At 52.3% G+C, this 12,648-nt stretch overlaps 1 protein-coding gene across 1 annotated transcript; it reads left to right on the top strand.

Moving 5' to 3' along the window:
- Nucleotides 1-1,823: 1,823 nt before the first annotated feature.
- On the top strand, nt 1,824-11,753 carry Dab (DAB adaptor protein). The gene is made up of 8 exons (XM_064691528.1): nt 1,824-2,142; nt 2,248-2,906; nt 2,971-3,658; nt 4,816-8,236; nt 8,296-8,390; nt 8,472-9,155; nt 9,210-9,339; nt 9,396-11,753. Exons 1-8 carry the CDS (start codon nt 2,034-2,036, stop codon nt 10,471-10,473), a joined length of 6,864 nt encoding a protein of 2,287 aa, XP_064547598.1. The 5' UTR covers nt 1,824-2,033; the 3' UTR covers nt 10,474-11,753.
- The last annotated feature ends 895 nt before the right edge of the window (nt 11,754-12,648 follow it).

Genomic DNA, 12,648 nt, shown 5'->3' with positions numbered 1-12,648 from the left:
TGGAGTATGTTGCGCTCAAATGGTCATGTTAAGGTGAGAGAGAGAGAGAACGAAACTGTCTAACATCATGGTACTAAAATTATCTGTTAACTCGCTGCAATTCCTATCGTGCAGTGTTGCGAACGAATGTAATCATTCGATAACACATATGCCGGCTGGCACAGGGTGCTGCACATAAAAAGCACCCCACTTTTTGTATCCTTGGAGTTTACTATCGAGATTTTTTTGTAACCACTTCGTGCTCCGTGGGCGGATATACAAATATTCACAAAAATCATACAAATATCAATTATATAGTTAAGTGAATGACAAAAGGCTTGCCAAACGTAACGAATTAAGTCGACTTGGAATAAATGATAAATCAATCGTTAATTAAGAGCAATAAACGCATTTTCACCAATGTCCTGTGACCTGACGGTGCATAATATCACGTACGACTGTCTAGCAATTAATACAATGTAAAAGGCCAGCTCTAAGCGCAGTTCACTCATAAGTTTGCATAAAATAGAAGTTTGTTATACTAAAGCAATCTTAATAAATTGTAAAAGTGCTCGTGAAGTACGCAAAATATTGATTATTCAAGCCTCAATCTTGCTGCATATTTAGAGGCGTGGACTGTGTAACTTAAGACGCCAAAAAGTAGGCAAATTACCAAAAAGAAATACACAACATTGCCGATTGAAAAATCGATAATCTTGCCGTGAGCGTATGTATTTGTAATGCCGGCGGGTGCTATCGACAACAACAACAACAACAACAACAAGAAGAACAACAACGAGAAGTAACAGGAGCAACACACGAACGAGAAGTGCAAGAAGGTGCCAAACGGAGACAAGTGGAAATACGGATTTAACATTTTCTCGCTCAAATGTCAAAAGTCAGCCAGCCAGGACGACAGCGCATGTTGTAGACTTGGACCCACCCTGTCTACTACATAATTACGTTAAAAACACAGTACTATTTACCTTCCCCCTTTGAGAGCTGCCCTCCGCGCAGGCAGCAAGCCGCAGCCATTAGACGCCACACGTATGTAAACAACCCGTTTTTACTGGCAACCATGCAAACGCTGCGCAAGAAAACAAGTCCTTGTAAGTGTACGTTCCATTTGACACTTATTTTATTAATTTTAAAAGCTTTACATAAAAATCTATCGATAATACACTAAATACCTGGTGGCGCATGACGGTCGTGTTTGATCGTCGTTGGGCCGCTTAACTGGCAGCTGCTGCGCCGGCGTCGCTGCTACTGTTAAGCAAATAAAAACAGCGCGCGCTACCTTGCTCTCTCTCTCTCGATCTCTAAGAAGTTGTGGTTGTTTTTGTTAAATTTTAATGCTTCTTTATGTGTGTGTTATCGATAACAAATTTAAATACCTGCACCAGGTGCTGCATGATGAGCGTGTCTGATCGTTTTTAGTCCGCTTAACTGGCAGCTGCTGCGCCGGCGTCGCTGCTGCTGCAGCCGCTGCCGTCGCTGTCGGCAGGTGGTGCAGCTGCGTTCAGATTTTTAGCAAACAACAACCGTGCGCGCGCTCTCTCTCTCTCTCTCGCTCGCTCGCGCGCTCTCCATGCAAACATTTTGTTGTTTTTGATTTAGCATTGAATACACCGCAAAATAATAGTGAAATTCCAGTGCTCTTGCACGTGTGTGTGTGTGTTTGTGTTTGTGCTCTGCTCTCCCACTCCCACAGCAGAGGGCGCAGCATCGCGCATCGCTGTCGTCATTCATTCATTCCGTGAACGCGAATCGTAGCGGCTGCGGATGCGGGCGCTGTCACGCGTTTTGTTACTTTTTCGACATTTTCCGAAGTTCTTTTTTTTTTGTTTTTATTCGTTTCTTTTTTAATTAAAGTCCAAAAAACGTCGCGCAAATCGTTTTTATTTGTTATTATTGTTTGTGCTTGTGCGCATTGTTGGCCTTTGTGTTTGCCATGGAAATACTCTGAATGTAGCACACAGATGCAGACGCACACACACACACGCGCATGGATACATAGATACAGCATGTTCTGAGCTGAGTTTGTGGCTAACAAAATGGTCAAGTCGCTTGTCTCCAAGCTGCAAGCATCCTCAAATCTCTCGCTGGCCCAAACCTTCGGCATTGGCGGCTCCAGTGGTCCGGAGGAGACGAATTACGCAAAACGTTTGTTTATTTTTCCTACACACACACGCACACACACACACGCACACACAGCACAGCAAATATGATGGAACATCTATTTTCTGAATTTTTATCCACAACTTTCAGATCGCAATGATCCCGGGCGCTTCTTTGGGGATGGCGTCCAGTTCAAGGCCAAGCTGATTGGCATTCTGGAGGTGGGCGAGGCGCGCGGCGATCGCATGTGCCAGGAGGCGCTGCAGGATCTGAAGATGGCGATACGCGCCGCCGGCGAGCACAAGCAGCGCATCATCATCCATGTGACCATCGAAGGGTTGCGGCTGCGGGACGAGAAGACCAGCGACTCGCTCTACCATCATCCCGTGCACAAGATCTCGTTCATAGCGCAGGATATGACGGATTCGCGTGCGTTTGGCTACATATTTGGGTCACCGGACAGCGGTCATCGGTTCTTTGGCATCAAGACGGACAAGGCGGCCAGCCAGGTGGTGCTGGCCATGCGCGATCTCTTCCAGGTCGTCTTCGAGCTGAAGAAGAAAGAGATCGAAATGGCGCGCCAGCAGATCCAAGGCAAAACCCTGCACGATCATGCCAGCCAGCTGGCCAACCTGTCCTCCCTGAAGGCTGGCCACGGCGAGCTCGCCTCCGGCAGCAGCAGCTCCGCGGCGGCAGCGCATGCTTCTAGTCTCAGCATGCTGGGCGCCGGCTCCTCGAATGGTGTCGGCCTCACGCGACTCGGTGTTAATCTCGATGTGAACAAGGCAGCTGGCGGTGCGGCGAAGGAGGTAAGTAGCTGCCCTTACCCCAACTCTATCTCTCCTTTCCACTTATGACTTCTATCCTCTGCAGATCTCGCCGGAATCCGTCGCGGACCTGGTCGATCTGGAGCAGGAGCTGACCTCGCTGCAGCGCGGCATCAGCCAAATGGAGCGCATTACGCCCAACGAGCCAGGCACATCACAGTCGGGCGCAGGGCTGACCAAGTCGGCCAGCGAGGATGATCCCTTCGGCGACTCCTTCATCTATGTGCCCTCGTACAACATCTTGCCGCCGCCACCCGACTCTGGCCGTACGCGCCACAAGCAGCCTAGCAAGACGCCCGATAGCACAGCTCTGGACACGCTGCTCTCGCCGGTGCCTGGCGCCAGCAGCTCACCGGCCACTCTGCAACAGGATGACGATGATGGCTGGCTGCACGAGCTGCACCAACAGAACGATGTCTTTGACACCACCAAGGTGACGGTCACGCCTACGCCCATGTCAGCGGCAGCTGTGCTGGCCGGACTGCCGATGGCGCCGCTGGCGACCAGAGAATCCTCGGCAACGCCCACGCAACAAATCAGCGAAATCTGCGCAGCGCCCGCTACGGCAACAACAACAACAGCAGCAGCAGCAGCAGCGGCCGGCATCGAAGTGGGGTTAAGTGGGGCTCTGACCAGCCTGACAACGGGAGCAGCTGCAGCAGCCCAACCAGAGGGAGCAGAGGGGACGACGACGACAACAGCAACAGCAGGGGCGGCAGCGGCGGTCATGTCGGGTGAGTTGTTGAACACAAAAAGAAGTTCGTTAATAAATGATTGCCACAAGCGGCCAATCCGTAAGAGAGCTGCCATTCACGATGGATGCAAGGGGCAGGGCGTCTGGTGCGAGCAGGTCTGCGACAATTGCCAGCTGAGACCCAGCAGATGAGCTCAATGAGTCGTAGTCAATTGGTCGCATTTCTCACTTACAGTGAAATTTACTAGCACAAATAGCAAACAAATATATATTTATCAACTCGGGAGATTTACATGGGGAGGGAGGAGCTGGTAGAACCCATTGAACACTAGAGCTAAAGCAAAATGTTATTAAAACTGTTATGGGCTGTTAAAGTGTGTGAGTGTAAAGTATGTAAAGTCTTGCTGTTACTTTGTTAACATTGGCTGTTAAAGTGTGTGTAAATGTCTGTGTTGCTAAAAATTGAATTCAAATTCTGTTATTACGTTGATCGCATTTTTAGAACTTTCAGAAACAGGAATTGTTGTCTTCAATGGATTTATATGCCGTAATATCCATTTTCTTTTTAAGCATTGTATGCTTTCTAAAATAATCTTATGGGATTGAGTTTAATAATACAGCATATTTCATATATACGAACGAGTACAGAGCATATGCAATGTTATGTTACCTCCACTTAACACTTTTAATGCTTAAATTGCAATTTTAAATCTTTAATGTGGTGTAAAGTAAGCTTCTGTTAACATTGTCTTAACATTAGAAGCAAATGTTAATGGCGCGCTTTGATTATTCAATGTATCACTTGAGAATATGGAAGAAACTTGTAAACTCTTTAACATTTCTTGGCAAAGTTCTGTTAGTTAAAACCCGAATAGATGTAAGTCTTCCTCAAGCATTGCCATCGTGAATGCAGCTCTTTTGAAGGCCTTATATTTTAATTTTTAAACACATACTAACCCCTAATGCACCGCTCCTTAAGTTGTTTTGTTGTTGTTTTTGCGCATCAATTTGTGGTCTTGATTTAAAGTTCAGTTCAGTTGAGTTACGTTTTTCTTCGTTTTTCTCTTGAGTTCTCGCACAAGTGCACGCTTTTTTTTTACTCTTTGGAGTCTCTGTTAACAGCGAGTCTCCCCCTCTCTCTTTCGCTCTTTCGCTCTCTCTCTCGCTGCTTCTCTCTCGAATTGCGTGGTTCGCCAGATGCGTTCACAGATCTGGATCCGCTGGGCATTGGGCGCACCAGGCCCTATGTCGATAAGAAATATTTCTTCCAAGAGCTCAAGAATCCGCCCAAGAAGCTGCTCAAGGAGCTCGGCTCCAGTCAGGGCGATAACTTTGATGATTTTCTGGCAGGCCGCGATGCCACCCTCTTTGAGGAGACCAACGACAACGGCGCAACAACAACAATAGCAACAATAGCAGCAGAAGCAACAATTACTAACACAGCAGCCGTTGCATCAGGTACTGACCACGCCCACCAATTAGCCCCGTTTACTAACACGGCTAACATTTGCACTTGCACGAATCGCGCAGGAAACGCCGCCAGTTGCAGCAACAGCAGCAGCAGCAGCTCCACAACTATCCCACTAATAACCACCGCGAGCCTTGGGCCACAGCACCTGCTACTAACAAACAGCTCCCGCTCCCGATCCCAGCCCAGTCCCACGCCCCCCGCCCACAGCAGCAGCAGCAGCAGTCAGCACCAGCACCAAACCCAGACCCAAACCCATACCCAGACCCACTCCCAGACCCACTCCCAGACCCAAACGCCAGTCTTATACCTTGGCCAAGTCGAAGACTTTTCGGCTGCCAAACTAAAATTAATGCTACGTCAGAGCGCAGCCCTGTCCAAGCCAATTAATCCAGCCATGAACTATTATACCACAGAGCCCAGCACGAGCACGAGCAACACAATCGAGGAGGATGCCAATCCCGTGCTGCTGCCACGCGACACGGATCCGTTTTCACCCACGCGCAAGAAGAGCGATCCGGATCCCTTCCAGGACGGCGATCTCTTTGCCAAGCTCGATGCCTTCGAGTTCGATGTGCCACAGGCCACGGTCACAACTCCAGCTGCCAATGTCTTCAATGGTCCGCTCCAGGTGCAGCTGCCCCCAGAGCAACAGCAGCAACAGCAGCAGCAGCAGCAGCAACAGCAGCAGCAGTCGGACGGCTGGCAGGCGGACATCTCGCGCCTGGAGTCGGCGCCCGTCAGCAGCGTGCGTCATCGTCCCACGCCCGTGGCCAGCGTGGTCAATGTGGGCGGTCCACTGGACGTCATCTCGAGCATTAGCAACAAGAAGATGCCGCATTTGTTTGGCCAGGCGCGCTTCTCCAAGCGCGGTGACTCCTCCGCCGGCGTCGGCTCCAGCGTCAATATGCGCCGCCTGCAGGAGAGCGACTCGCTCAGCGAGAACGAGGCGGCGCCGGAGCCGCCGCCGCGGCCCGACTCCTCGCCCTATGCCGAGCCGCCGCCGCTGCCGCCCAAGAAGCAGTTCAGCGATCTGGTCATCAGGCCCACGCCCGCAGCGCCACCTGTTGGCCGTTACGAGTACTTGAACCATGCCAGCAATCAGCTGCGCCGCAGCGCCGACGCCCCACCCATCCCGTTGCCCTCACGGCGCGTTGGCCGCTCCGACGGCTGCTTCCCGGGTCCGGGACGACCGCGCAAGCCCGGCCACACGGATGACGACTATCTGGCGCCCTTGGGCGGCACGCCGCCGCCGCTATTGCCGCCGCCCACGCAGAGCGGCAGCAGTCGAGCACGTCCGCAGCGGCAATCGTCGCTGGGTCGGCCGCAGGACATTTACGAGAACAAGGCCGAGATTCTGCAGGCCCAGGCTGCCCAGGCCCAGTCGCAGTCGCAGAAGGAGTCGGCCGCACTGGCGCCGGACATCACGCTGACGCAGCTGCTCACGCTGGGCATGGACGAGCTGGCGCTGAAGCTGAACGTGCCCGCCAGCAAGCTGAGCACCATGACCCTCGTCCAGCTGACGGCCTATCTGTCCGAGTATCTGCAGCTGAGCGGCGACCAAACGCAGCCCAAATCCCGGGCGAGTCCCGCTCCAGCTGCCGCCTCCTCGTCCGCTTCGGCGGTGTTTAAGGTGAACTTTGATCAGCAGACCTCGTTCGTGGCCAAGTTCGATGATACCTTCGGCGAGGATGTGGGCCAGGATGCGTTTGTGGCCAACTTTGCCAACTTCAATGAGGCGCCCGCACTCTCCGCGCCCGCTGTGCCGCCTGCGGATCGTTACGCAGTCTTCCGGGAGATCATTGATCAGGAGCTGCAGCAGCAGCAGCAGGAGACGGATCTCATGGGTGATCTGACGCCACCGCCCGTCGACGAAGCGCAACAGGAGCAGCAGCAGCAGCAACAGCAACAGCAGCCGCTCGCACAGCTGGACATTGATGTGGCCGAGCTGGAGATGGAGCCGGCACCGCCCAAGATAGACACCAAGATCACCGAGGTGGTCGCCCAGGCCAAGGATCGCTATGCGGCGCTGCGCGACATTATTCTGGTGGAGAATCTCTTTGACAAGCCGCCGCCGCCGAGCGCGGCTGCTGCGGTTGCCGAGAAGGATCTGCTGCAGGATCTGTTCAGTGATGAGTTCAACGAGGATCAGGACATACGCCAGATCATGGACAGCAGCCACGACAGACGCGGCCTCGTCGACAGCCGCGGCCTGCCAGCCGAGCCCTCATCCTCGGCCCTGACCGTTGCCGATGACGACGACGACGAAGATGACGAGGATGCGGGCGGCGAGAGCAGCATGGACAGCAACGAGAAGGATGCGGAGCCAGTCAGCGCACAGGATCAGTACGAGAAACTGTCCACCAGCGCCGAGAAGACCGAGTTTAAGTCCGAGGAGCAGCTGCCGCCCAAGCAGGACAACAAGTTCCTCACCGTCGTCAGCGGGCCGAGCTGTGCCGGCAGAGACGACATCGAAATCGACGAGCTGATGCAGCGCGCCATCTCCAATCTGTCGCTGGATTCGCGCGATCGCATTTCCCCGGCCACATCCTCGGCGGCGCCATCGCGCGGCCCCGCCCACAGTCTGCACACGCCCTCGCAGTTCAATGATGTGAGCACATCGCCCATTCCGCTCCAGAAATCGCCGGCACCGCCACTGAACCAGGCGGGTGTGTCGCCTGTGGCCTCGCAGCTGTCCGCCGTGTCGCAGCTGATTGACACGGCCACCAAGCAGATGCAGAGCGAACGCGACCGGGATAAGCCCTCGTGGGCCACCTTTGATTCGCCCAAGGTGGCCGGCCCGATGGTCATTGGCGGTGGCAAGGGCAAGGCACGTCTGACGCTGCCGCCGCCACCCGCCTCCAATACGTCACAGCAGGACACCGCGGAGTCGCCGTGCAGCTCCGATCCGCGCGACGATGCCGGCGGCTGGTCCAAGCAGCAGCAGCAGCGCCGCTGGGCCAAAAAGGAGCGCCAACAGACGTCCTCCTCCTCGCGCGACCTCAGTCCCTGGGACGACGAGACGCCCGAGTATCTGAAGCAGCAGCGCCGCGGCCTCCCACCGCCCACGCAGCTGGCACCGCATCCGCATGCCCACGGCTACTACATGCGCCACGCCCGACGCCTCAACTCCTGCGACGAGGACTACGAGTAAGTCGCTGCCAACTCTCTCAATTTCCTCTTAACTCATCCGTTCGCTTCACTTACAGCTATGACGCTGAGTTCTGCGCTCGCCGAGATCGGGAACAGACGCAGCGCAAATTCAAGCATGGACTCTCGCGCAGCAGGGACAACTTTGAACTGGGTGGGTCTCACTTTTCCATTAGTCTCTTGTTCCCATTTCTTTTCGGACAAATCATTAAAACTCTTCGATTCTCAATTGTAGACTCGCCCAGCTGGTACCATCATCCGGCTCATCACACCTGGTCGCCGCAGGAGATCGAGCAGGGCGTACGCGCGCGTTCCTTTGAGCGCAGCGCCTATGAGCGCTCCAGCTATGGCCCACCGGCGCCCATGTACGACAAGCGCGGCCAGCCGCTGCCACGGGAGCGGGAGCGCGAACGCTCCAAGTATCGGGAGCGCGAGTACAGAGACTATGCGCGTCCGGGCTACGACTTTGACTACGAGAACGTCTACGAGGAGCGACGGTCGCCCATGGGGCTGGCCTATAAATCGCGGCCAGACTATCTATACGAGCGGGACAGGGAGAGGGAAAGGGAACGCGAACGGGAGCGCAAGTCATTCGATCGCGAGAGCGTCGAGTCCTTCGAGAGCTCGACGCGCCGGCGACGCAGCTTTGGCAGCGGCGGCGACGTCTACGGCAGCCTGGACAGCCGTGACGACTATCGCGAACGGGATCGGGAGTTGAAGACGCGCTCGCTCCGCAAACCGGCCACGTCAGCCGCCAAGCTGCGCGTCGCCGGCGACATTGACTACGAACAGGACTCGGAGCAGGACTTTCAACGGCAGCGCAGCCTGCAGCGACCCAGCCAGCTGGGCGGCGACGTGGTGCCAGGCGCACCGCAGCGCTTGCGCAAGAGCAGCGGCTCCAGTCCCTGGGATGGTGAGGGTAAGTCCACTTCCGGAACTCCAAGCATGCGCCTATTAAAACTCCCCTTCGCAGAGCCCACGCTGCCCGGCCAGAAGTCCTGGAAGCGTCCAGCTAGCGCTGCGGAAACGGAGCGTCGCCTGGCCGAGAGCCGACGCGCCGCGGCGCTGGCGCAGACGCCCTCCGATGGCGAGAAGGACCGCAGGTATGTGGCGCTGACCAACTGATAAAATTTGATAATTACATAAGATGCGCTTGCAGATTCCGCAAGAAGTCGCGCGCACGCAGCACCAAGGATCTGGCCACCGTGGGCGCACGATATGGCAGTGGGCGTGGCGTGCGCGACAATTATGACTACATCAGTTGCCAGCGCAACGATGACGATGACGACGACGACGACGAGGACTATGTGGACGATGAGCCGCCCACAGACGAGGATAAATTTGAGCGTCTGAATCGACGCCGCCACGAGATGCATCAGCGCATGCTGGAGAGCGAGCGCCGGCAGCAGGAGCGGCACGCGCCCGCGCTGGCCAAGCTGCCTGGACAGAGTCGGACACGCGGCACAGCCGGCGGCGGCGTCAATAGCGACTATGGCTTCGTGGACAGCTACGAGCAAACGCCAACGCCCCGATCGAATGCCAGCAGCACTGCGGTTATGATGAGCGGTGGCGAATCCTCTGCTGGCGTTGGCGGCGGCGGCGGCGGCACCACCAAATTCAATTTCGACGATGGCTTCGAATCGGACTTCAATCAGAGCTCGCCACCGCCAGCGCCCGCTGGCACTGCGTCCAGCTGCAATTCCACGCCCGCTGGGCTCATCTCGGCCAGCAGCACGCTCGGCTCCAAATCTCTGTTTCGCTTCTCCAATGACTTCTCGGAGCGCGAGAAGCTGCAGCAACAGCAGCAGCCGCAGCGGGATGGCAACTTCGACCTGGAGGCGGCGCCCAGTTCGACGCCGCCGATAACCCAGAAGCTGCGCTTCGATGATAACGTGAAGGTGTCGCAGTTCGATGATGCCGCTTTCGAGGATGACTTTGCCAAGGCCTCCTTCGACTTTGACAAGGACCAGTCTTCGCCGGCAGCACCCTCTGCCTCGAGCCGGAAGCAGAACATGCGCAGCAGCAGGCTACAGCAGCGTCAGGAGCTGATCAAGAAATCCGAATCAGTGAATATATTCGCCAAAAAGCAGGAGGATCCCTTCGAGGATGACGAATTCTTTAAGTCACCCGACGAACCGGTGCTGCCCGGCCAAGAGGACGACGGCAACGGTGCGGATGCCAATAAATTCCAGTGGAACGAGGACAACAACTTTGCCAAGTTCGATGAAAACATGTGATTTGATCAACTCTTTGCCAAGGCATCCAGCACAGCCATCGCAGAGCAGCCGGAGAGCGATGGCGGCAACTATGCCGAAATCGACGTCATCAACGATGGCGACTTCTACTACTTGACCAATCTGAATCACTACTATCAGGAGCAACGGCTGCAGGCGCTGCACCAGCTGCGCCAGCATGACTATATCAATGTGCCCCGAATGCAAACCAAAGCCACATCCACCACGACCAGTCCCTGGCACGAGTCCAACAACAACAACAACAACAACAACAACAACGACAACGAGAAGAATAACAAGGCCAAGTGCAAGATCAAGCTGAAGTCGTTGCAGCTGCTGCGTAAGCCGAGCAAATGGAAACTGAAACGCTCCTTCGATGAGATTGTCAAGTGTCTGATTATAGCCTCGTCCGAGCATGTTTACGATTACGATGTCCTTTGGTAGAGTCGTCGCCAAGCGCCAACTCGGAGAGCAAGTCGTATACCCCGTCTCCTTAAAATTAAATAATTGTCTGTCTGTTTGTCTAGTCAAATTTATTGCCATATACATATATCTCCTAAACAATAGACTGTGATTTTATGTACATGTTTTAACCTATGACATTTTGTTTGGAAAAAACTAAAAGCCAGAACGACTTGCTACGAGGAGGCTACCCAACGCTAGAGGGCGCTGCATAACATCATCTGCTGTTATTATTAGATATTAATATGAATTCAAGTCAAGTTTGTATATAGATTGAGAGATTTGCAACTATCCAACAAAACTAACCTAGTTATTTATGCTAAATTTAATTCGATAACAGATAACGATAACGATTACGATAACGATTACGATAACTAATATTATCCGTTCAATTGAGCGTTTGTTACGTACATTATTCGAATCCAAATACTCATCCTCCAAGTAACGAAAGCAACTAATTAATGCCTATGCTAAATGTCGTCTAGCTTAGTATTATTATTATTATCATTATTACTATTATCATCAAGAATAACTATCCAAAGTGCATACTACATATAAATCGTCTAACATACCATACGAATTGTAACTAGCCTAAAGTGTTTATTATTTAACTACATATATAGACATAATACACTATATTAAAGCGCCTATAACAAGACGAACAACTGAACGAACAACAGGTAACACCTAACCAAGCAGCTATCAAATATTGAGATATATACCTACTATGCCAGATATAAATTTATACGATACGAATACAATAGTTAATATTATTATGGTATATTTGTTCTATCAATTAAAACGTGAACCGAGCATACAAAGCTTACATCTTTTTACTCTTACTCATCGATTTCGTATAATCCAGCCCACGATCGAAAAATACGAGCAAGACTGATTTTAGTTTTAACGAAAAATAGTTCGACCTGACAATGCCGATTAATATTTGTATGTAAGTATATAGATTTCTGAGCAACGTTTCTTACTGCTGCAGACAGTACTTTTGTATTAGGTAAATATTATTGCATATAGTTATTATACTTTTTGAGATTTTCTATTTGATTTCATTTCGCAACTAGGTTTTATTTTCCCTTAAAGTTGAGTTCTTTCGCTTGAGTTTAATTGGAGCCGCGCTCAAATCAGAGGCTGCCCAAAAGGAGGTGTCAATAACATGCTGTAACCACATCGATTGTCTATATCACATGCGATATCAAACCTTATGCAAATTATAAAACCTATGCAATTTGGTTAATTGTGCATCCAAATGCGTGACAATCTGCAGCTGCCAACTTGGGCAGCTGCAACGCCTTTCGGCTGGATTACGTTAATCAGTATAATGCTGCCTTCGCACCGGCCGCCCGTTTGGAGGCCTCTCCGACGGGATTGGCAACGTTTCCAAACATTTTTGCGTTTCCAGCTGCTACGCGTTTCGGACAACCATCACGTCTTATTGCCACTGATCCAGCTAATGTGCCCTTTATCTTTTAGGTTCATTAAATCCTACTAATATTAGCCCGATTAGAGCAAACGTTGGTTAACCAAATATCAAAGTCAGTTCAACTAAACTAGACCCAGTAAAAGCTGGCTATGACCCAATACAGGCAGGTACGGCCATAGCTAAGAGTGGGACCTTTACCTAATTATATATATATATATAACAATACACTATATACATTACATTATATATATAAATTTCAGATTTGAATGCCAATCGATAGT

The sequence above is a fragment of the Drosophila montana genome, unplaced genomic scaffold (assembly GCF_035044405.1).
Source record: "Drosophila montana isolate Dmon_TW-CO22-7 unplaced genomic scaffold, ASM3504440v1 contig_3438_1, whole genome shotgun sequence".
Taxonomy (NCBI): Eukaryota; Metazoa; Arthropoda; class Insecta; order Diptera; family Drosophilidae; genus Drosophila; species Drosophila montana.
Note: the sequence above shows the minus strand (reverse complement) of the source record. Positions and strands in the feature narration are given on the sequence as shown.

What these genes read in the sequence shown, in the direction of transcription:
- Dab (XM_064691528.1), top strand. Translation starts at nt 2,034, where the DNA reads ATGGTCAAGTCGCTTGTCTCCAAGCTGCAAGCATCCTCAAATCTCTCG. An exon ending in GGCAGCGGCGGTCATGTCGG is followed by an intron (nt 3,659 to 4,815) that starts GTGAGTTGTTGA and finishes GTGGTTCGCCAG; the next exon opens with ATGCGTTCACAGATCTGGAT. An exon ending in CAGGGACAACTTTGAACTGG is followed by an intron (nt 8,391 to 8,471) that starts GTGGGTCTCACT and finishes TCTCAATTGTAG; the next exon opens with ACTCGCCCAGCTGGTACCAT.